This window comes from Mercenaria mercenaria, chromosome 18, assembly GCF_021730395.1.
Source record: "Mercenaria mercenaria strain notata chromosome 18, MADL_Memer_1, whole genome shotgun sequence".
Lineage (NCBI taxonomy): Eukaryota > Metazoa > Mollusca > Bivalvia > Venerida > Veneridae > Mercenaria > Mercenaria mercenaria.
The window spans coordinates 12,547,297-12,574,153 of NC_069378.1; the positions used below are offsets into that span (position 1 = coordinate 12,547,297).

Genomic DNA, 26,857 nt, shown 5'->3' on the forward strand with positions numbered 1-26,857 from the left:
ACCGTACCCCCCCCCCCCCCCCCCCCCCCCCCCCCCAAATAAAACCATGCTTGATACAAATCCATATTTTGTTCAAGCAAAGAAAAACATAAATGGACAGTTTCATTCATAACAAAATGTATATAAATTTTCACGTTATTGAATTTATTGTACTTACTTAAACCGATTTGATTGTTGAATAAAAGTTTGTACTGCTAAAAAAATAATACAATTTTCTTCTTCAGTTAGTTCTACTTTTCCAAAGAGTAATATATTTGTGTTTAAAGGATGGAATTGTCTTGTTGATTGAAATAAACGAAGTCTTTCCTCAGAGTATCTTTTGCATTTTCTTCTCCGCACCCACATTCGCAAAAAGGGTCATTTCGTAAGTGATTGTTGTATAGATCGTAGTTAAGAATGCTACATTTATTTCTTAAGCGAGCATGATAAACTGCATATTCTCTTTCTCCAATAAGATAATACTTTGGCACGGTATGAGGCTTAAATAATTCTTTCAATTTTGCTTTAAAAATGTTTAAAGACGATGATTCTCTAACTGAAGGTTCTAGTTCATTCCATAACTTAACTGATGATGGTATTACAGATTTTGAAAATATTTCTGTTCGACGTGCTACAGTCACAAAGTTGTCATTATTGCGAAAATTATATGGCGCTGTTTCGTTAACTAAAGGTGGGATAAGATCATTTAAGTAGATTGGTAGTGTTCCGTGCCTTCCTTTATACATTAAAATCAGTTTCTGTACTTTACGCCGATCGGATAAAGAGACCCAGCCTATTTCTTTTAATAAACTGTGTATTGAAACTGAGCGAGTTAAACCGGTCACTATTCTGGCCGCCTCATATTGTAGTTTTTCAAGTATTTCTTGTTCATAATATGTGCAGCTATCCCAAACAACTGATGCATATTCAAGTATTGGTCTCATATAGGAAATGTATATTTACTGAAGAGTTTTTCTGGTTACTTTAAATTTTAATGCTCTCATTGATCCTAATACTTTAGATGCAGATTTAACAATATTTGATATGTGGGTATGCCACGTTCCGTCTTGACTAAAGGTTACGCCAAGATGCTTGTGGTTTTCAACAATATCTAATGGTACGTCATTAAATACTAACTTAGGAGGGTTATTTTTTATCAGTGATAAAAAAAGAACTTCCGTTTTGTTGGGATTAAACTGAACCAACCACTGTTTCGCCCAATCGTTTATCGTTTTTAAATCATTGTTAAGGATACTTTCAATTATGTTTACATTACAGTTTGAGACGGCGAGAGAACTATCATCTGCAAATAACCTTGATATACTTAATAAGTTGTCGGCTATATCATTAACGTAAATAAGAAAAAGTAAAGGACCAAGCACTGACCCTTGAGGTACTCCAGCATTTAGGTATCTAATACTAGAATAAGACGTATTAACAAATACTTTTTGATTTCTGTCTTTAAGGTAATCTGAAAACCAAGCCAACAAAGAACCAGTAATGCCATTTTGTTTAAGTTTAAAAAGAACACCTTTGTGCCAAACTTTATCAAACGCCTTCGAGATGTCACAAAAGACAATACAAGTCGACTGTTTTTCGTCGAATGCTTTACATATTTGATTGTAGATATCTATTAACTGATAAACTGTACTATGTCCAGGTAAAAAACCGGCTTGATTTTTATATATTAACTCATTAAAGTATAAATGATTGTAGACGTGTTTAAAGACTATTCTTTCCATGACCTTTCCTACACAACTGATTAATGAAATAGGTCTGTAGTTTGACGGCAAATCGCGGTCCCCCTTTTTAAAAAGAGGCATAACATTAGCGGTTTTCCAAGAGTTTGGATAAATATTCTCATGAAGTGATCTGTTAAAAATAATAGATAGTGGCATACAAATGGTTTTTGCTGTTCTTTTAAGCATATGATGACTTATACCATCAGGACCGTTGGCCTTTTTGATGTCTAGATTAAGAAGAATGTCTGTTATTTCTTGTTCATTTATATCAAAGTATCTATAGTTTCGTTTGTCTTCATTGTAAAATTAGGTAAATTTGTATTCGAGTCATCACTGTAGAAACTGAGACAAAGAAATCATTCAAATTATTAGCTTTATCAGAATCAGATATAGCGTAAGTATTATCTTGATTCTTTAATGGAGGTATTTTTTCTGACGCTACAGTGTTCTCCTTAATTAAAGTTTTAACTATATGCCAGTATTTTCGAGGATTTGAAGCATTCATGTCTCTTAGGTTAAATTCTAAGTTAGTATAAAAGATTTCTTTGGCATACTTTTTCATGTTATTTACTTTGTTTCTTAATTGTTTGTAGAGGTTCCAGTCGGACGATTTTTTTTTGAATTTAGAGCAATGCGTTTTTGTCTATCGCGTTGACGGGACTTGTGTCTGATTTCGGAGTTATACCACGGCCTGTCATTTGGACGAATGGTCACTAAACTTGTTGGAATACACCTTTGGGCAAGATCAAGAAAAATACGTGTAAATGTTTCGCTGGCATTACAAACCGTATCATTATAAAGTATGGACCAGTCGTACGTTCGAATAAGATTATTAAGCTGTTCGAAATTTGCGTATTTGTAGTTCCAAACTTTTCGCTTAAAAGTAATGGCAGAATTGATATCAAAGTCTATGTAAATAAATGTGCCAAAGTGGTCACTTATATCAGCCAGGGTTTTGAAAATCCCAGAATCAAAAACTGTAATCCCTTCGGATATTGCTATTGGATCGATAAGTGTTTGAGAATTTTCGGTTACGCGAGTAGGTTCGTTTATGACATTATTCATACTATTAAGATACAACAGTTCTTTGAATTTTCTGGCTGATGGATTAAGCTGGTCTTCGTTTACATCACCAACAACGATGAGTTGAGATGCAGTTTCGGCTGCACTTTCTAGGCATATATTAAATCTGTCCCAGAATTCATTTGTATAGTGCGGAGGCCTGTATACCGTACATATAAAATATGTTTTTGATTTATCTCTTACTTCGATCCACAATGACTCTGGGATGTAGTCTTCAAGTATTGCTACACGTTTAGAATATAAAGATGATGATACATATACAAGAAATCCACCGGAATGAACTGTATTATCTTTACGAAAACAATTACTGAACTCTTGTAGCGCTAAGTAACTATTATCAACTACATTAGTAAGGTGAGTTTCAGTAAAGCAAATAATGTCGAAATCAGTAAACTTATTTTTGATATACTCTAGCTTGTTACGAACACTACGGATGTTTTGATGAAATATGGACAGACTTTCGGTCGGACCAGGATTTTTTTCTACGTCGCCAGCTAGTAGGAGCAATTTTAATAAGATAAAGTGAAACTGAATGTTATAAATAAGAGACATGTTAACACTCGCTATACCAGTTGTTGGATAGTGGCTAAAACTGAAGGAATTGAACGTCATTAACGTGATAACTAATGCAAATTGTAGATTCATAAGACTAGTCATGATGAATAAAAATATTGTTCGTAATATATAAAAAAATGTTGTTTTTAAGACACATTAAAATTTTGAGTGCCTTAATAAGCGGGTAACTTATAAAAGAAAAAGACTTCGGTAAGCATTGCTTGACATTATAATAAAGTCCAATTGCCGCCCTCCAAGATATTAGATCATTACCTATTTGGGTATAACATTAGACAAGACTGCGTAGTCATGGCGGTCGGCAATTGAGCTTGATCAATATAAACAAAGGTTTTTGTTCGGGTGCTAAACTTCGGTACGGGACAGCAGCTGGGCAGAAAACATGAAAGCAAAAGAAAAATGAAACATAAATAATAAAAACCTAACATCAGCGAAAACGTGAATTTCCCCGGTTCGGCAGATGTTGAAAATGTAATAAATTAAGAGTTTGAAATAGTACTTTATAATACCAACATAATTAACTTAGGTTTAGGCAATCATAAGTTGCATTTTTCGGCAGCGGAACAGTAGTAGCATACACCTTTCTATGTTAGTATACAGGAAAAAATATAACATTATATACATCTTAATATCTGCAGTAAAAATATACAAAATTCTACACACATATGCAGGGAACGAAACCAACATTATAAACATCTTAATGTCTACATTATAATGAAAAACACACAAATTATCATTTTCTGCAGACAAAGAAAAAAACAACAACAACAACAGGACACAATAGTATATACATCTTAAGATCTGCAGTAGTTATTACAAGTTTCTATACACTTGAGCAGAAAAAAAGTATGTACATGTTCATTTAAATGTCTGCGTTATAATGAAAACATAGTTAATACTTTTTCTGCAACGCTTAATTAAGCAGAACAAAATGTTATATACATCTAAATGTCTGCATTATAATGAAAAACAAAGTTATAATTTTGCTGCATCACTTAAAATAAGCGTGTTGTGATGTCTGTGCTGAGAAACGAACTGTATTTATTTCACATTGATTTATGTTTAGTGTTATCTGCGACTACGCACCTGTTTCAGTATTAAGTAGATGCACGAAAAACACATGCTAATGTTGGTCAAGTGAGCCGTAATACACAGAGCCGTGAAATATTATAGAGTAAGAGTGTCTGACTTGACCTAATAGTAAACAATTGTCAGATCGAAAGTGTGGATTACTATTCATGCTATAAGGTAAGAAGTATCATATTGCAGAATTTATGTTAATTATTTTGGCTATGAAAATAATGTATTCAAAAAGCGGGTTATAGAATATATTTTAACAAAAAGAAAAAGAAAATTCTATTGTCATAGAGTATTAAAAAGGAAAAAGAACGCGTGAGCGAGCACTTTTTGACACAGTCTTTAAGGGGCGGAGCCACGTGTGTGTGTGTGTGTGTGTGTGTGTGTGTGTGTGTATGTGTATGTGTGTGTGTGTGTGCGCGCGCGCGCGTGCCTGTACAATGTAAATATATTTCTTTTAAATATAAAAGGATTTTACATTCTGAATTTTCTTTATTGAGTAGTTTGTATAAATGAGTATGTTTTATATAAAGGCAAGGAATTAAACCTGGTTGTAAATGTGTAATCTCAGTGAATGCAGCAAAGTTATAACATAATCATTTTAAATGTCACCTGACATGTAACGCAGTACAACTTAATGCATACATTATATTATGTATGATTATCAACAATGCTATGCCAAAAGATTCAGAACATATTCATTTTAAATGTCACTTGACAGGTTACTCAGTACAACTTAATGCATATGTTATATTATGAATGGTTATCTTCTATGATATGCCAAAAGTTTCAGAACATATTCATTTTAAATGTCACTTTACAGGTTACTCAGTACAATTTTATGCATATTTTATATTATGAATGATTATCAACTATGCTAAAAGTTTCAGAACATATTCATTTTAAATCTCACTTGACAGGTTACTCAGTACAGCTTAATGCATGTATTATATTATAAATGATTATCAACTATGCCAAAAGTTTCAGAACATGTTCATTTTAAATCTTACTTGACAGGTTACTCAGTACAGCTTAATGCATATTTTATATTATAAATGATTATCAAGTATGCCAAAAGTTTCAGAACATGTTCATTTTAAATGTCACTTGACAGGTTACACAATACAACTTAATGCATATATTATATGATGTATGATTATCAACTATGCCAAAAGTTTCAGAACATGTTCATCAAATAAATATTAGGAAATGTTCGGTTATTCATTTCATTGTACAGACTGAAATAAAAGAATTCTGTTGAAGATAACATACACTTTCTGACATTGATAGCAGTTTACATACTATGTATACATTGCATGTTGATTTACTTTTTGTTCCATGGATTTAGGAGCATTTCATCTGTTGGGTCTGGGAGCATATGTTCAATGTCTTCAATGGATTTGACCATGATTTTGTAACCCCTTTCACTGGTTTTGTAAAATAGTCTACCATCATTTGACCAGAAAGAATGAATTTTTCCAGTCCTTTTCAACATGCTGAATTGCTGGACTATGGCCTGCCTCTTCTTAGTCAGGTCCTCAGTTACAAAGACATTGTATGAGTCAGATCTGTGCTGTTTAAAGGTAGCTTTTTGCCTGAAGACCCTATTTTTGGTGTTCCAGGAGTCAAATTTGCATATAATTTGGACTTTTCCTTCCTTGGGTTTACCCATCACATGAGATCTGTCTATATTTCTTTCTGTGATTGGTGGGACCACTTTCAGTTTATCATTGCAAATTTTTACAATGATAGAGTCAGTGTTTATATTTGCTGCTGTTCCATCCTCCTTTGTATTTATTGGTTCATTGTGGAATCGGAGGATTGGACGTCTACTGTATTGTTCCAATTCATCGAACTGATCTTTCAGGTTTTCTATATTTTCATTTGCATGAATAAGGCTATCTTTTAATTGCTGGTTCTCCTTTTTAATGTCATTTATTTGTTTATCTTGATCTTGTATTTGGCTATTTAAGATTTTTATCTGGTTATTTTGTACATCCGCGGCAACAAACATCATCTTGCGGTTTTGACCAATACGTATCTAAAAATCGTTAAATATAGAAGAGATCGCAGTGACGTCACGCATTAACACCTGTTTATCTGGTGGTGGGTAAAACAAATGTTTTTACATCGTTTTTGTCACAGGCACGGGTCCAGTGCATATTTTTTTGTTTAATATAAAAATATCCTTTTTTTTCTTTTTTTTCGCACAAATATACTTTTTATATGTTAATCAAATGAAAAAAAAATCGATGACCAAAAATCCGGTCACAGTATCATTGAATGTATATGATACTGTGACCGGTCATCGATTTATGATACTGTGACCGGATTTTTGGTCAACGATTCTTCTTTTTCATTTGACTAACATATAAAAAGAATATTTGTGTGAAAAAAAGGATATTTTTTTATAGAACAGAACAGAACAGACAGTTTATTATGACTTATACATATGTACATCGTCAAAATACATACATTTTTATATATAATATTGTCACGTGTCAATATTTAACAATGCATCTATTACAAGAACAAATTACAATTCAAATTAAGCGAACAAGAAATTTCGAAACAGAAAACAAAGCAAATATTGCAATGTTTAAAATTATCAGTTTAAGATTTATTTCAAAGGCAGTAAGGATATAAATACTGTATTGAAAAGTAACAGATAAATAAAGCAAAGTATAAAATTAAGGTGAATTTAAGGTACAATTACACCAATGTACTCAACAACTTGTCTGAAGTCAGAGCAACAAGAGCCTAACTTTTAAGGGCACGACTAAGAAAACTGTAAGACAAAAATAAACTTCCTCCGTCCGTTGTATGTAGGATTTAGGGGAAAAGCATCATGGAGTCCTACACTTTATTAGTCATCGCACCATAAAATAGGAAAGCGAATCAATTAACTGTAGAGGTGTCAATCACTAAACATGCACTGTGCTTCACGATTTTCGCATCGTGTCCTCTTTTGATAAACTTTTAACCAATTTTACAAATATTTGATTAAAATAAGGTGTATGTTTAATTTTCCGAATTTTATAATTCACGATCTTCATAGTAAACACGATCTCGGCTTTATAATTAAGGCAGTTTACCCCTGGTATCCCGTAACAAACGCTTTTCAATTTTGAATGGAAAAATAGTAAAAACAACTTATTTTTATGTGTTTCCATAACTAAACAGCAATTACTGATGCTGTACAAGATTGTGAATGACCATGTTAACATACGAGCCAGTACTTACCTTACACCTGCATCGATCCGAATCAGGAGGAAATACAGTAAGCCGTACATATTTATTCCGGCTTCCACAGACATCTTCAAGTACAGTTATTTTTCCACATACCATATTCAGAGTTTGGAACTCCTTGCCGGCGGCAGTAGCCGAGGCCCCTGATCTGGTATCCTTCAGACAGGGGCTTTCAACCTTGACCTTCTAAGAGAAAGACGCTGACTGTGAGTACATGTACCAATGACGGGTAGGGCTATGTCGGTTGGGTGAATTCCCAGGGGCCGCTACGGCAGCCGAATTGGTCTACCCTGAGGGACGGAAAGCAGTCAAGTCAATCTATACTATTTATTTCTATCTGTGATCTGTCTGTTTCTGACTTTCCTTTCATATTTCTATTTTTCTTTCATGTCACTGTAGCGCCGAAACATAATGGAAGTTTCGTACCGATGTAGATGTAGATGTAGATGAGCACGTATGACAAGGAAATATAGATATACCCTACATGAACGTGTACCAAGATTGGGTACTTGGATAGATCTAGATTTTGAGGAGAGGTCCAATCTGACTAAAGTACTTGATCTTCTAAACGAAGATCTGAGAACGACCCATTCACATTCGTCTTCTGTATATTTTGGATTTCCAGTATTGCTATTTTTATTTTATCCAATCAGACGACTTGTTCAATGTCAAAGAGTAAGAAAAATTCTAGGGCTCGAACCCGGGACCCCTCGCTTACAAAGCAAGTGGCCTACCGACTGAGCTAGCGGCTATCTGAAACATTACGACATAAGAATTGTAAATATCAAAAGTCAAGGCTACAGGTAGATTTGCAAGATGTTGTAAGTTAGGCTCTTATTGGCTAGCGAAAGGGTCGTCAGAACGAGGCTATGAATAGGTCGTTCTCAGATCCTATGCGTAGCGTAATAGGAGATGTACTTCAATCAGATTGAGGAGAGGTCATAGAAGGTGATCGGGAAGTATTTAAACTTTGAATATTTCACTATTTTGGCCATATCGGGAAGGTTTCCGACCTAGTTCGAGCCCCTGTCACCTAAACATTCTATACATTTAACTGAAGGTATATATCCTGGACACAGTTTAAAATCTGGAGTAGCTCTATAGGCTACTGGGGTAGGTCATACATTGATGTATGATAGTATATGTTCCCCGCTACATGTTCGGTACAATGTATGCAGATAATAAGCAGATGAAATTACATCATGTCACAAAATAAGCATAGTTCCATATTTACTGAAAGTAGGCATCTGAAACTTCAGTCTCCGGTACAAAATAAACTGTTCTTTCAGAAAATGAGAAGGAAAAAAAAAAGAAAAAATACCATAAGGACCTTTTTTGCTTGACGGGTCTAATTTATTTTGTTGGGCTTAGAGTAACACCGAAACGACACAATTCCAAGGTTTTGTGGTTGGGGAAAGACTACAGGTGCCACCTCAGGCATATTTTTAGGCTCAGGAGAGCACCTATGTAGAAACACCAACCTTCGATAAGATGACTTCCTTGCATGAAGAACTTTACGACTCAAGTGAGGTTTCGAACCCTCGTCGGTGATGGGCAGGGAATTCGAAGTCAGCGACCTTAACCATCCGGTCAGTGAAGCACCTATAGAAGCAATTCTTAAACTGATTTTCATATCAATTTTGTCTCCGTTTTCTTTTGCAAGTATTAAACTTAAATATTCGGGCCGGAATGCACGAAATTTACGTTCTTGTATGTACATGTGAATCCGCATGTTTAAAATGTAAACAAATGTATAAAAGTAACTGTTTTCATTCGATACTGTGATTGTCAATGTTCCCGATACGGAACATATATACATGTATCAACACGAGCCGTTTCTTCTCACGGGACTTACAGGAACATAGTAATAATGTTCACTAATTTCGAGGACAAGTCGGGCTTATGAAACATGGATATATACATGTTGTTTGGCTGGAAAAAATAGGGCCAGAATCTAAATTAAAAGCTATATTGCATAATTTCCTCATTATTTCTTTGCATACAGTTAGGTTATTTTAAGTTAAGAGAATCAGAAAATTAAAAGAAATAAAACATATCTTTGAAAAGGTCCCGTTTTTTCATCACTTGTTTGGCCGGCACATGTTTACAAATCACTTTAGTTTTATTTTGTAATTGTGAGAGATTGTCATAGGTTGGTAATAGATAAACAAATAAACTATATTGCTGATACATAGTTGTCCATACCATCCAGTAAACACCTCTGGATCGCAAATGTATTTCAGCCTTATTATAACATTGGTTTTAATTATAGTTTAGTAGTCCCTGCTAAGCAATGCTTCCCCTTGACCCTAAACGGACACGTACGATTGACCCTCTACTCGCACAGTTAAATCACATGACCTAAACTGACCATTCACAGCAGATAAACATTTGCACTCGCCATTTTTGCAAAACATCAGTATGACGCCATATTTTTGTGCTGACAAATATTCCAACATTCTGTAGACATATATACATATATTTGCAGGTAATTATTATAAACTTATACCGCTAGTTTTTATCTACAACTACATGTACTTATTTGTTGATTGGTGTATTGGTAATTGTAGCAATGGTAAAATATTTCAGTTGTCCGTGTAAAGGGCATTCACCGCGATCCCGTTATCTGGTTATTGCTTGACCGTATGTTTCAAGTATTGCCCGGTATAGTACTTTTATATCAGTAGCTGTTTATTTACTATGGTATTTTGTATATGTTTCAATTGATTTATATATCACTGTGTATTAGTTTGAGACCATACATATCACTACAAATATGAGGTGTTCCTCTTCTGTTGTCACGTCCAACTCCCGACCAAAACACTAACTGGCAGCCGGCGACAAATGGCGTCCAAACATGGAACCTTGACGGCAGTATGCACTAGTTAGTCTCCGTCGCCTGTAATTGCTCATATATGAAGTGCCCGCTGAAATTCGAGAAAGAATTTCAAAATAGTGAGGAAACGTGTCACGGTATAGGACTTGAATATTATGATCAGAAATTGATTGTTGGGAGTATCACTCTAAATGTAGATGTATTAAGGGGACGCATACTTTGAAATTAGAAAAAAGTGGGTGGGGTATTATAAAATTTACCTGCAAAAAAGTACAAGGTTTTGGTAAATGAAATGAATACTGTTTCAACTGTTATAAGTACACAAAGGATTGCTCACTAAAATAAAAATGAGAAACACTGAAACAAGAAAGTTATTGTTGAATTACATAAGACTTCTTGTGTACATTCAAAGTCAACAATTAAGACTTTTTGGTGCGAAAATAATAGTGCTTCACTTTGTCCAAACATTTATCAATGTCCTACAGATTCTAATTTAAAGAAAGAATGTGAAATAAGTTCACTGTCTTGCTTTTCATTTCGCATATGTGAGCTAAAACACATTATTTAGTTTGTTTACAAAGTAGTGCATAAGAAAAGATACGGTGGTCAAGGAATGCCACATTACAAAACTAAAAGAGTATATTCCCCTTAATACATTAAACATTTATCGTTACAGAAGTCTAGTGGCTTACAATAAAGGCCTAGAAATGTTGCCATTACATGTATTAATTTTTAACTTGGTATTCATGAACTACAATGCACTTAAATATCAAAACACATTCAACAAACTTTTGAATTGTATTGTCTTAAAAATCCCAAAAATAAGGTATGAAATTTGGTTGAGAGGTCCAATCAATGTGTATATGTGCAAAAGCAACATTCTAATCTTGTTCACAAAAGTTACTAATAAACAGCAGGAATGTCAATGATCAAAACTGGACGAATATACAGTTATCCTCACTTTAATGTCATTTATAATTTTGTCCTTGAATTCTCCACCATACTTTTCATAATTCTGTTTGCACGACTTGCACGAGAATGCTGTCATTCACGTAAAAAAACGGGGTCAAATAAGTTGTAAATGCAATATCATCTAAACGTAATTAATGGATTATGCAGTTCAAGATAAACTTTATCTCATAACGTAACGAACATGTATAATGTTGTAACAACAACTTTACTTACACTGATTTAAGTAGCAGTCGGTTTATAAGTGACTTTATTGATTCATTTTGTGTTTTGTTATTGTTGTCAAAAAGTATAACGGAAGTGCCTCACAACTGAAGCGGAAACCAGTTTGATGCGCAAAGTAGTCCACTGTAAGTAATTATTTGACAAATGTCCACAGAAATTAATAATTTTCTAATATTAAAGACGAATATCTGAATAGGATTCATTATTTGATAAGAAATTATAATCATCGACATGTTTTTTTAAAAATCGTACACGTGCTGACACCTAAGTTGTCTCCCGTTGTTTATTAGAGTTACCTTTCGTCCGGCGCAGTAATACATTTGCAGTGAATCGCCGAGAAGTCGTGGGAAAATTAAAAACCATGTAAACAAACTAAAATTAACCACCTTTTCAAGATGAATTTCAAGTGATCGACATTATGCATTCAACCCGCCTGACCTGTGTAGCATCTTAGATATCTGTTCTAAGGTATTCATTGTGTAGAATGTCATGTTATGCCCTTGCAATGCTAATCCCACTCTGATTTTTTTGTTTACATTTTTTATCAATGACAAATATGGCGTCCATCCCGAGATGAACAGACGTGGCGTTAAATTTTTACTTGTTTAAGCAAACCTGGTGTGTTAGAAAGAAAATCTCATCCCTTCAACATTATTTGGAACACTGTTATTGTAAAAAACCTGTTTTTTCCTTATACAAAAGCTTAATATTTTGTGTTGAATGTACTTTCACAAAGACCTCTGTTTTCCTATTACATTCATAGTACCACATTCTTATCCACAAAAATACTGAATATTACAGGTGTTCATCAGTATTATATCAGTTTAGGAATATGTTTTTTATTTTCCCACCATCGATTTCTTGAATATGCACCCCTTCCGCATTGCTATATGAACTGTGAATGTAGCAATATGCGTCCCCTTAAAACGGGGAGAAAGTGTGTAGGCGGCCGGGTAGCTCAGTCGGCAGAGCATCAAAACGGTATTCCAAGGCCACGAGTTCGAGTCTCAGTCTGACTGCACATTTTTTCTCTCACCCTGTGACAAGATCGCGAATTGATCAGAACAAAGATCGGACAGTGGGATGTTATAAAAAAGTGATGCTTTATTTAGATTAGAAAGTGAATCGCAATATACAATAAGGAAATCTAAAGTAACAGACTCCTTTTATTTCGTTGACTGAAGAAAACATGGCGGACAGATTTTTGTAAAAAAAAAATCGATGCATGTGTGATTTGTGTTAGACAGTTTAACGACAATTCCTTAGAAAAATAACGCTCAGCTCATTTACACTGACAAATCCTTGATTGATCATTGATGAATATGTATTTGGTAAAAAAATATGAGCGACGTACGGTACCAAATACTTGTCCCGAAAATGCATTTTCTTCTAGTACACGCTTTTGAGTGTCATTGGTACTTTATATATACACTGTACTTCACTTAGAGTTACATCTTTTCAACATTATTAATTTTTTTATCCCCGTACTTTTCTTATGTTATTTTGACGATCTCAGTTTTACATTGATGTTTTACAGCTTGTCAAAATGAAATATAATAATGGTGTGCGGAAACTTTGATTGTGACCCTACGAAATAAAAGAAACCTGTTCAAATCTATTTATTTGAAGATTTTCTATATCATTTTAGAACTTCTTTCTGTCAACACAGCTTCAAGTTTCTTTGGTGCTTCAGAATTTACCTAATAGATTTATTATTGAAACTACTCTTTATTGGCAGTTCCTAAACTATTTAGAGAATTTTCAATTCACATAGAAGTTTGCAAAAATTGATTTAACCCTTAGCCTGCAGGCGGCAAATGGTTCTGCCTTTGCGACCAGTGCAGACCAAGATCAGCCTGCACATCCGTCCAGGCTGATCATGGTCTGCACTGTTCACTATTCAGCAAGTAATTTTTCAATGAACACCCCTTCGAATAATAAATGGTATAGCCCAAATTGAATGACGGACCAGTCCATGTTAGAAATTAGCAGTCTAAGGAATGCCATTTTTACAACTAAACACAGGTTTTCAATGATATAAAGTATAATAAATACTAAATACATTGGCTATTGCCATTAATGTTAAGAAATAAATAAAAAAGTTGTTCAGAAATTAATTGTGCCCATGCCAGATTCACAAAAATACGTTTTCAGTGGAAACGCTGTTTTGAAAAAGACACTGAGCATGCATGTATATTTTTCTGTGATGCAGGACCGGCGTGATGCAGAACCGGAGCCCGGAGCGATGCAGGACCGGAGCGATGCAGGACCGGCGGGCGTGATGCAGAACCGGAGCCCGGAGCGATGCAGGATCGGAGTGATGCAGCAAAAGGATGTGACAGAAACACTCAATATGGTCTCACCGAGGCTGCAATTTACCACTCCGGTAATGTTTATTACTGTATGTTCTGAAAAAAATGTTATAATAATGTAAGCGCTAGGATGGAGAACCCAGGCGCTTGGTTTGAAAGGGTGTGTGGAATAGAATCCTGGGTCTGACAAGCTGGAAAGGTCGGCTGCAAACGGTAGGTTTATATCTAGGCCTATCAGGCTATGAAACGTACCTGGGTATCCTAACTATCCTAACAGCTAGTGACAGTAATCTGTTAAGTATTTTGTGTAGGGATCTATTCATTTTAGCTACAATATTCGGAGAATAGGGGTTCTATTATACTCGCACCTGCGCCGGCGTCGGCGTGAGCTTTCTTGGTTGAAGTTTTTCGGCAACCTTTGATTTTCTTTGTTACTATTACTTATATTTTACCGTAACTTCACATTAGCATTGTTCACATGCAACAAAGTATGTACAGGGGCTGGGCCCATTAATCCCAAGGTCAAGGTCAACAAGGTGTTATACTAATTATTTTTAAGGTTAACGTTTTTTGGCAACCTTTGTTTTCCTGTCATATCTTTCTTACTATTGCTTGTATCTTACTGTAACTTCACATAAACATTGTCCAGCATACAAACAAAGTATGTGCAGGGGCTGGGCCCATTATACCCAATGTAAAGATCACCAAAGTGTTATACTTAGTTATTTTTAAGGTTAAAGTTTTTCGGCAACCTTTGTATTTAGCTCGACTATTCAAAGAATAGTCTAGTTATTCTACTCACCCTGTCGTCGGCATCGACGTCGGCGTCACACCTTGGTTAACGTTTTGCATGCAAGTACATACAGCTATCATTCAAAGGCATATAGCTTTGAAACTTATTTTTAGCTCGACTATTCGAAGAATAGTCTAGCTGTTCTACTCACCCTGGCGTCGGCGTCGGAATCACATCTTGGTTAAAGTTTTGCATACAAGTACATACAGCTATCATTTAAAGGCATGTAGCTTTGAAACTTATTTTTAGCTCGACTATTCGAAGAATAGTCTAGCTATTCTACTCACCCTGGCGACGGCGTCGGCGTCGGCGTCGGCGTCACACCTTGGTTAAGTTTTTGCATGCAAGTACAGACAGCTATCATTTAAAGGCATATAGCTTTGATACTTATTTCTTCTTTTTCTAGGTCAATTACCAACCTCACTGGGTCAAGTTCCATAACTCTGACATGTATTTTGAGCAAATTCTGCCCCCTTTTGGACTTAGAAAATCCTGGTTAAAGGTTTACATGCAAGGTACTATCTCCAAAACTAATGCAGATATTGAATTGAAACTTCACGTGTCTTCGGGGATATAAAACTAGTTGATAGCACCAAGTCCCATAACTCTGAGCTGCATTTTGGCCAAATTATGCCCCCTTTAGACTTAGAAAATCCTGGTTAAAGTTTTGCATGTAAGTACATACATCTATTACTTAAAAGCATATAGATTTGAAACTCATTTTGTCTTTTTCTAGATCAATTACCAACCTCACTAGATCAAGTCCCATAACTCTGACATGTATTTTGGGCTAATTATGCCCCCTTTTGGACTTAGAAAATCCTGGTTAAAGTTTTACATGCAAGTTACTATCTCCAAAACTAATGCAAATATTGAATTGAAACTTCACATGTGTCTTCGGGGTTATAAAACTAGATGATAGCATCAAGTCCCACAACTCTGAGCTGCATTTTGGCCAAATTATGCTCCCTTTTGGACTTAGAAAATCATTGTTAAAGTTTTTTGTGCAAGTACATACTGCGTTTACTAAAAGACACATATATATATATATGAAATTTTATTTTTTATTTTTCTAGATCAATTACCAACCTCACTGGGTCAAGTCCCATAACTCTGGCATGTATTTTGGGCAATTATGCCCCCTTTTAGACTTAGAAAATTCTGGTTAAAGTTTAGCATGCAAGTTACTGTCTGCAGAATAAATGCAGATATTAAATTGAAACCTAACGTGTGCCTTCGGGGTTATAAAACTAGTTGATTGCATCCAGTCCCATAACTCTGACATGCATTTTGGTAAAATTATGTCCCCTTTTGAACATAAAAACTTCTGGTTAAAGTTTTGCATGCAAGTAACTCTCTCCAAATCTAATGCAGATACTGGATTGAAACTCTATAGATATTTTAACATTTACGGTAACATTTTCCTGCTTCTGGGACAATAATTCGAATAGTCGAGCATTGGCTGCCTTACAGACAGCTCTTGTTCTGTCATATCTTTGTGACTATTGCTTATAACGTACTTTAACTTCACATGAAAATTGTCTAGCATACAAACAAAGTACGTTTAGGAATAGGACCTGTTATACTCGAGATCAAGGTCATCAAGTTGTTATACATGGAACTATTTTCAGGTTAAGTTTTTTTCGAAAGCTTCGTTTAGAGACATACCTTTGGTACTTTAAAAGGTAATGACTTAAAGTTGAAAATATTTCTTTATACTCATCATCTGCACGTGTGGTTACAATCCCAATAATTATAGGTTATCCTTCTCATGAGAAGGAACACTTATGGTGAACATGTCACACTTGACTGAGCAGGTAATGAATACAAGGGTATCATCAAAGGCATCCGAATTCCAGTAGGCGCCGCCATTTTGTACTCATGCATATTCATTAGAAATAGCCTCAATGTGTTTTTACGCATCTTTAAGTCAATCTTTTGTAAAATACAACTACGTAATAAACAGACCTACAAAAAAACAACAACAATAATTTAGTTTAAACTATCTAACTCCTTAATCTTACATGTCATATTGTAGAATCGAGATTAACTGAATGAATATTCATCATCTAAAATCAGACTCCCGCCCAAAAATATCGTCTATTATTATTCTTCTCGGTTTCATTTGCTGCTTCCAGAGGTTCTTTTTACGATTTTATTTCATACCAACTTTATTATTTTGACATTTTAAGTATAACCATCAAAACATACTGTACTTATAAAATTATTCGAGATTTTTTACTTGTCTGTGAATGCTATTGCACGATACGTACCATCAACGGATAACAACATTTCAATTACTTCCCTTGTTTTTATCTAGAACTGTATAATGCATTTCTTCACTTTACTGAGCTATAAATATTTCGAACTTTGTAATTTCATCCCTTTTGATTAATTGTTTTCTAATTTTTAAGTTGTGAACTTTTTGTATGCACTTTTTTAAATCCATCAGTTTGTTGGTGCCGACTTACATAAAAGCCTTTTTTCTGCTGGTTTAGTGGTTCTAGAGCTGTATCCATTCATGCAATGCAATTACTGGCATATGGCAGATCTTTTCTTCCATTGTATTGCTAACTAAAACAAGGAAACATACGACTAAATTCTGATCTGTGCCACTAGCACAGCTGTCGACATTGATTCCCGAAATTTTGACAGAGATATGGTATTTATTATTGTCCGGTAGGATCGCTCGTCAAAAGGTGTGTTTTTTTTTAAGTTAAATAAATGTTTGTGTAAAATAACTTTAAGTATTCTTATAATGAATAGATAAGAATGCACGTAAACTAGCAAAACACACAGTTCATAATTATTTTATTAAAGATCCCTTAAAAAGAATATTTAATATGCGCCAGAAGGAACCTTTTGGTAAGCTAAATCTTGTTAGCTTTGTATCGAGAAATATGCACGAGTTCTTCAGCGGAAATATTGCGCGACTTTAGGAGTGCAATATTCTTCCGCTGAAGAACGAGTGCATATTTCCCGATGCAAAGATAATAACCTTTTTATTACATACGCATCTACACGTAAAAATATTATGTTAATATCATAAATATGTTCAACAGCCTGAATAGGATTGGCAATACTGAACTAAATAGAGAAAAATAGTAGTGCAACAACGCACACTGAATTACGTCACGCACCCGATATAAAATTCAGGCGTCAGTACATGGAAACATATTGACGTTTCCGGTACCAGTGTAACATAACGGGGAATAGAAACGAGTATGTAATAACTCTAATTATTTTTTTTCCCGACAGAATTATGCCCTTTTCATACTTAAGGCATCGCCTACAGTGGCGGCCATTTGACTCAAAATTTTACATGCAAATTTTCATAAAAATAAAAGTTGACTAAGTGGTAACAATAAAGTCAATAAATTTGTCATAATTATGTTTTAAATATTTATGTGAACATATGCAAGTAAAAGGATGTGCATTTCATTACCTGTATTATGCCTTTATTCGATATTTTTCTATGACAAAATTTTGCAATTTTACGTGCAGTCAAACTCAATATATATTCAATACATTTCAAAGATAATTACAGCCAATTGTAAAGCAGACCGTGAAGAATAAAGTCTTCAGAAATTATTTTGAAATTTTACCTGATTACTGAATTATTATTATACACGAAAATCCCAACACCATCAGTTTATCCAATTTGTGTTATCTGTTTACACATAATTTACATGTATATAAACAGGTGATATTATAGGATTATGTATAGGTTTACCTGGCTACCTGTGGTCAGTAATGCATGTACAAACAACATTTTAAATTAAATTTACATGGGGATGTCTTTTTGTGTCTAATGCAATAACCAGGAACAATTTCGACAAAAATCCATAAGAGTTTGCAGTATACATATTGTACTATGAAATTAACTAAATTTTGTCTTTGTAATTTTTTTTATATTGGAGTTTGACTGCACATAAAATTTCAATATTTTGGAGTAAACTTTCGGTCTAAACGAGACTCAAACATTTTACAAGCAGCATATGTACTATAAATCATCATATGCTTCTTATGTTGATGTTAATTTGACCAGCTGTTAAGGCTTTAGTGCAATTTTCAAGAGAAAAATACTCGGCCTGAAAATATGAACTGATACTGAGTTTTGACTGTGGCGATGCCTTAAAGTGCTTTGGCAATCTTTTCTTTCTGGATATAACTTCAGTACAATATAAGATAATGACTTGAAACTTAAAATGTATCTTTATCATCATCATCTGCTATAATAATACATAAAATAAATAAGCAAATAGACTGAATAAAATAAAATGTATTAAAAAATAAGTAGGAATATAATTTGAGTATAGCAAAGTCTATACTCAATGTGCATGTAATTTATTGGATTTTTTTCTGACATGATTTAATTCCATCAAAATAAAGAATGTCAGTACCCCTTCCATACTTGACCTTTAACCCCTTTGTGCAGTATGGTCTTTTTATATCTTGGTGTATCTTCCTTTTAAAGTAGAGGTCTCTCATTGAGACATAAATTCATTTTACTGTCAAATCGCCGAATAGTGGAGCGTGATGTCTTATGGATACCTCATGTTTGCTAGACTGGTTTGAAAAAATTGGACCTCACGCATTTTTTAATAATGGGAGTTTATGGGATAATCACAACTTCCATAGCTCAGTAGGTAGAGCGTTGGTCTACGGATCGCGGGGTCGTGAGTTCGATCCTCGGGCGGGGCGTATGTTCTCCGTGACTATTTGATAAACGACATTGTGTCTGAAATCATTAGTCCTCCACCTCTGATTCATGTGGGGAAGTTGGCAGTTACTTGCGGAGAACAGGTTAGTACTGGTACAGAATCCAGGACCACTGGTTAGGTTAACTGCCCGCCGTTACATGACTGAAATACTGTTGAAAAACGGCGTTAAACCCAAAACAAACAAACAAAACAAAACATCTTTCATAACATTTTTTGCGAATAGAAATTATTCTACAATGTAGAACTTAATGAAACTTTTCACAGTCGTAAATAAACATATAGTCTATAATATGATGAAATAAATTGTATAGGTTTTAGATATTTGACTATGATTAAAGTGAATCGTACATTTAAAGCTAATTTTAAGACATATGTTTGAATTATTTAACGTGTCAGATGTTTTAATATCATATTTTAACTTTAGAAAGAAAGATACAGTGCAATTGTAATAAATTTACTCACAGACTGCTATTAGTTCATAAAATGATTTTCGTTTCCGTACGCCGAATCCAGGCTTTATTCTACGTTTTCCGGATAAATGACGTTACGCAATCACTTCAGAACTACCTTAACATGAGTTCAACACCATATTTCATTTGGCTACAGTCAAATTTTGAAAACAAAAATCTAGTCTTCTGTCGAACCTCGGGCAATAGTTATACTGTTGACCAGCAAGACATAATAGTTATTTATGTGGACTAATTTGAACCTTTGACTTTCAGATGGCCTCATCGGTTGTAAGCAGTATAAAGTATACAACAGATCGAGTAAGGAAAGGACAAACAACGTGTACCGGTTCCGACAGAATGGTGCAAATATAGCATGTATTTCCTAGAACGGCGGAGGTAAGTTAGCTTTAAACCGTATTTTATGACAAATATGTCACAGCAATACCAAACACTCTTAAAAAGTCGCACTTTAATATGAATTATTTGTGGGCGTGGTCAATATCTGCTCATTTAAAAATCCGAACTCCAACCTCACGTTCCTAATCCAATACTGTGCGTTTAGAATATTACACGAAATCTCGTGCAAAATAAGAACGATCCTCTAAATAGTTTCATCTGTTACTCGGGTTTTAGCTCGACTATTCGAAAAATAATGAAAGCTTTTCTACTCAAAGTGTTACTGTAGCTGAATGAAACATTTCACAGTCATCATCTTTCTTAGATGCTGTCGAGTGTCTCCCACCTACCTGGAGGCCTCTACTTGCTCTTCCCAGGAAAGAAGGCTGCGCGTGCAATGTCAATTATCTTAAGTTTGATTTTAAAGAATAATGAAAATTGAAAAGTAGATAAAAGTAGAAAATGATCGGTGAACAATGATAAAGATCATTATTGTATCTAAGTAAATTGTAACTTAATATTGCGCATCAATTTGCAACGACGGATGTCTTGTATTATTGCAGCTTGATCCAACCGAAGACAGTACCGATATACGCCTTCAAACAGTTTCTCATCTGTCAGTTAGGTATAAACTGCTGAAATCTACGGCTAACCTTTAATTAAGGTTTAAACTTTATACTTTATTTAAGGTCTCAACTCAAATCTAAAACTCAACCTTAAGTTATGTGTAAAGTTTCTCATCTTTATGCACTAAGCAGCACAAAATTTAGGTATAAAAGTTAGGTATAAACGGCTGAAATATTCAATTAACCTTTAAATAAGGTGTAACTTTATCCCTTATTTAAATTTTCAACTCAAATCTGAAATTCAATCTTAAGTTAAGTGTAAAGTTTCTTATCTTTCAGCACTAAGCAGCATAAAAGTTAGGTATAAACAGCTGAAATATTCATCTAACCTTTAAATAAGGTGTATACTTTATACCTTATTTAAGGTCTCAAATCAAATTTAAAACTCATCTTCAAGTTAGGTGTAAAGTTTCTCATCCTTCTGCACTAAGAAGCACAAAACGTAGGTATAAACGGCTGAAATATTAAGCTAACCTTTAAATAAGGTGCAAACTTTATACCTTATTTCAGGTCTTAAAACAAATCTAAAAATCAACCTTAAGTGTTAAGTTTCTCTTCTTACTGAACTAAGCAGCATAAAGGTTTGGTATAAACTGTTGAAATATCCAGCTAACCTTTAAATAAGGTGTAAACGTTATACCTTGTTTAGGGTTTCAACTCCAATCTAAAACTCCACCTTAAGTGTAAAGTTTCTCATCTTTCTGCACTAAGCAGCACAAAAGTTAGGTATAAACGGCTGAAATATTCAGCTAACCTTTAAATAAGGTGTAAACTTTATACCTTATTTCAGGTCTTAACACAAACCTAAAACTCAACCTTAAGTGTTAAGTTTCTCTTCTTACTGAACTAAGCAGCATAAAGGTTAGGTATAAACTGTTGAAATATCCAGCTAACCTTTAAATAAGGTGTAAACGTTATACCTTGTTTAGAACTCAACTCCAATCTAAAACTCAACCTTAAGTTTAAGTTTCTAATCTTTCTTAACTAAGCAGCACAAAGGTTATGTATAAACGGCTGAAATATTCAGCTAACCTTTAAATAAGGTGTAAACTTTATACCTTATTTAAGGTCTCAACTCAAATCTAAAACTCAACCTTAAGTTAAGTGTAAAATTTCTCATCTTTCTGCACTAAGCAGCACAAACGTTAGGTATAAACGGCTGAAATATTCAGCTAACCTTTAAATAAGGTGTAAACTTTATACCTTATTTAAGGTCTCAACTCAAATCTAAAACTCAACATTAAGTTAAGTGTAAAATGTCTCACCTTTCTGCATTAAGCAGCATAAAAGTTAGGTGTAAGAGTTATGTATAAACGGCTGAAATATTCAGCTAACCTTTAAATAAGGTGTAAACTTTATACCTTATTTAAGGTCTCAACGCAAATCTAAAACCCAACTTAAAGTTAAGTGTAAAGTTTCTCATCCTTGTGCACTAAGAAGCACAAAACTTAGGTATAAACGGCTGAAATATTAAGCTAACCTTTAAATAAGGTGCAAACTTTATACCTTATTTCAGGTCTTAACACAAACCTAAAACTAAACCTTAAGTGTTAAGTTTCTCTTCTTACTGAACTAAGCAGCATAAAGGTTTGGTATAAACTGTTGAAATATTCTGCTAACCTTTAAAACAGGTGTAAACTTTATACCTTATTTAAGGTCTCAACTCAAATCTAAAACTCAACCTTAAGTGTAAAGTTTCTCATCTTTCTGCACTAAGCAGCACAAAAGTTAGATATAAACGGCTGAAATATTCAGCTAACCTTTAAATAAGGTGTAAACTTTATACCTTATTTAAGGTCTCAACTCAAATCTAAAACTCAGCCTTAAGTGTAAAATTTCTCATCTTTCTGCACTAAGCAGCACAAACGTTAGGTATAAACGGCTGAAATATTCAGCTAACCTTTAAATAAGGTGTAAACTTTATACCTTATTTAAGGTCTCAACTCAAATCTAAAACTCAACATTAAGTTAAGTGTAAAATGTCTCACCTTTCTGCATTAAGCAGCACAAAAGTTAGGTGTAAAAGTTATGTATAAACGGCTGAAATATTCAGCTAACCTTTAAATAATGTGTAAAATTTATACCTTATTTAAAGTCAACTCAAATCTAAAACTCAGCATTAAGGGAAAATGTCTTACCTTTCTACATATAGCAGCACGAAAGTTAGGTGTAAAAATTAGGTATAAATGGCTGAAATATTCAGCTAACCTTGAAATAAGGTGTAAATTTTATACCTTATTTAAGGTCTCAACTCAAATCTAAAACTCAACATTAAGTTAAGTGTAAAATGTCTCACATTCTGCATTAAGCAGCACAAAAGTTAGGTGTAAAAGTTAGGTATATACGGCTGAAATATTCAGCTAACCTTTAAATAAGGTTGTTATTATCTATTAAGTGGATGTATGTCCCCCGTATGCATTTGTTTAATAGATAACGTCGGACTGTGACTAAAACTCAAAATTATGTAAAGTGTAATGATTCTTATCTGTCTGCACAAAGCAGCACAAATGTTAGATATAAACTGCTGAAATATCCAGCTAACCTTTAAATAAGGTGTAAGCTTTATACTTTATTTAAGGTCTCAACTCAAATCTAAAACTCAACATTAAGTGTAAAGTTTCTCATCTTTCTGCACTAAGCAACACAAAAGTTATGTATAATAGCAACACAAAAGTTATGTATAAAAGTTAGGTATGAACGGCTGACACATTCAGCTAACCTTTAAATAAGGTGTAAACTTCATACCTTATTTAAGGCCTCAACTCAAATCTATAACTCAACCTTCAATGTAAAGTTTCTCATCTTTCTGCAATAAGCAGCACAAATGTTAGGTATAAACGGCTGAAATATTCAGCTAACCTTTAAATAAGGTGTAAACTTTATACCTTATTTAAGGTCTCAACTCAAATCTAAAACTCAACCTTAAGTTAAGTGTAAAGTTTCTCATCTTTCTGCACTAAGCAGCACAAAAGTTAGGTATAAACGGCTGAAATATTCAGCTAACCTTTAAATAAGGTGTAAATTTTCATACTTATTATTCTCCACCAAATCTAATACTAACATTAAGTTAATTGAAATGTCCTCACCTTTCTGCATTAAGCAGCAAAAAGTTATTAAACTTTGAGGTATAAACGGCTGAAATTTTCAGCTAACCTTTAAATAAGGTGGTAAGTTATAACTTAGTAAGTTTCATCACAAATCTAAGCACAACATAAGTTAAGTGTAAAATGATTCACCTTCTGCATTAAGCAGCACAAAAGTTAGGTATTAACGCTGAAATATTCAGCTATCCTTTAAATAAGGTTTAAACTTATACCTTATTTAAGGTTTCAGTTGAAATCTAAAACTCAACATTTAGTTAATGTAAAAAATGTCTCACCTTTCTGCTCTAACAGCACAAAAGTTAGGTAGAACGGCTGAAATAATCAGCTAACCTTTAAATAAGTGTAAACTCTATAAACCCTTATTTAAGGTCTCAATTCAAATACTAAAATTCTACATAATTTAAGTGTAAAATGTCCTCACCTTCTGGCACAAGGCAGCACAAAAATTAGGTATAAATTGGCTGAAAATATTCACTCAACTGTAAATAAGTGTAAATTTTATACCTTATTTAGGCCTAACGTTTCAAATCTAAAACTCAACATTAAGTTAATGTAAAAAGACTCACCTTTCTGAACTAAGCAGCACCAAAATTAGGTACAAACGCTGAAATATTCAGCTACCCTTTAAATAAGGTGTAATACTTTAAACCTTATTTAAGTCTCAATTCAAATCAAAATCTCAACATTCAGTTAAGTGGTATAATTCCTGACCTTCTGCACTATGCACACAAAAATATTAGGTATAACCTGAATGTTGCACGAACCTTTAAATCAGGTTAAACTATTATACCTATTTAAGTCCAGTTCAAATATAAAACTCAAACATTATGTTAATAGTAAAATGTTCTTGACCTTCATTCTGCACTAAGCAGCACAAAAATTACTATAAACGCCTAAAATGTTTCAGCTAACCTTTAAGTAAGTGTAAACTTTATACCTTAATTAAGGTCTCAATTCAATCTAAAACTCAACATTAAGTTCAAGTGTAAAATGTCCTGAATTTTCTGTAAAAAACTAAAGCACACAAAAGTAGGTAAAACGCTGAAATATTCACTAACCTTAAAAAGGTGTAAACCACTGATACCCTTATTTTAAGGTCTCAATTTCATAGCTAAAACTCAACATTAAGTTAATGTAATAATGTCTTACCTTTCCTGCACTAAGCACACTAAGTTAGGTATCAAACGCCTGAAAATATCAGCTAACCTTAAACAATTAAACTTTATACCTTATTTAAGTCTCAATTCAAATCTAAAACTCAACATTAAGTTAAGTGTAAATGTCCATCCACCTTTCTGCAACTATGCAGCACAAAATTAGTATAAATGGCTGAAATATCACATCTAACCTTTTAAAATAAGAGTGAAACTCTATACCTTATTTAAGTCTCACTTCAATCAAAATTCTACATAATTTAAGTGTAAAAATGTCTCCCTTTCAGTACACAAGCCTGCACAAAAGTTAGGTAAAAACGCCTGAAATATTCAACTAACCTTTAAATAAGTTAAACTTAATTACTATTTAAGGTTCTAAATTCAAATTAAAACTCAACATAATTAAGTTAAAATTCTCATCATTCAGCACTAGCGTCACAAAAGTTATGTATAAAAAACGCTAAAGATTCAGCTATCCTTAAATAAGGGTAAAACTTTATACTTATTTAAGTCTCAATCATAGCTAAAACTCAACAATAAGTTTAAGTGTAATATGTCACCTTTCCTGCACTAATCATCACAAAGTTCGGTATAAACCTGAAATATTCAGCTAACCTTTAAATAAGTGTAAACTTTATACCTTATTTAAGGTCCTCAGTTCAAAGCTAAAACTCAACATTAAGTTAAGTGTAAAATACTGACCATTCAGCCAAAGCACGATAGTTAGGTATAAACGCTGAAATATTCACTAAACTTGAAATAAGGTGTAAAAATAATACCTTATTAAGTCTAATTCAAATCCAAACCTCAACATTAAATAAATGTAAAATGTCTCTCTTCTTCTCTAACAGCACAAATATAGGTATAAACCTAAATATTTAGCTAACCATTAAATAAGGTGTAACACCCCACTTTATACATATTTAAAGTATCCGTTTCAAATCAAAAACTCAACATTAATGTAATATAAAATGTCTCACCTTTCAGGCGCTAAGCAGCACAAAAGTTAGGTATAAACGCTGAAAATATTCAGCCTAACCTTTAAATAAGGTGTAAACTTTATACCTTATTTTAAGGTCTCAATCAAATCAAAACTCAACATTAAGTATAAGTGTAAAAATGTCTTACCTATCTGCACTAAGCACAGAAAAGTTAGGTATAAACGGCTGAAATATGCAGCTAAAACCTTTAAATAATGTGTAAACTTTATTACCTTTTTTAAGGTCTCAATTCAAAAATCTAAAACTCAACATTAATTATGCATAAAATTGTCAACTTTCTGCACTAGCAGCACAAAAGTTAGGTATAAACGGCAGAAATATTCAGCTATACCATTAAATAAGGTTTAAAGGTTTTATACCTTATTTAAGTCTCAATTCCTATCTAAAAAACTCAAACATTAAGTTAATTAAATTCTACCTTACTGCACTAAGCAGGAGCCCACAAGTTCGTAGAAAAGGCTGAAATATTCAGCTAACCTTTAAATAAGGTGGTAAATTAATACCTTAATTAGGTCTCAATTCAAATCAAAACTCAACATTTAATTAAGTGTAAAAATGTTTTACT

At 33.6% G+C, this 26,857-nt stretch overlaps 2 protein-coding genes across 2 annotated transcripts in view; one reads left to right on the forward strand and one right to left on the reverse strand.

The window, feature by feature from the left end:
- The window catches only part of LOC123537780 (ras-related protein Rab-5C-like), a 329,876-nt gene that overhangs the window by 215,648 nt on the left and 87,371 nt on the right, over window positions 1-26,857 (reverse strand). The window lies entirely within an intron of this gene.
- On the forward strand, window positions 13,391-20,427 carry LOC123539645 (uncharacterized). The gene is made up of 2 exons (XM_053530421.1): window positions 13,391-14,119; window positions 20,285-20,427. The coding sequence occupies exons 1-2, from the start codon at window positions 13,859-13,861 to the stop codon at window positions 20,381-20,383; spliced, it is 360 nt and encodes a 119-aa protein (XP_053386396.1). The 5' UTR covers window positions 13,391-13,858; the 3' UTR covers window positions 20,384-20,427.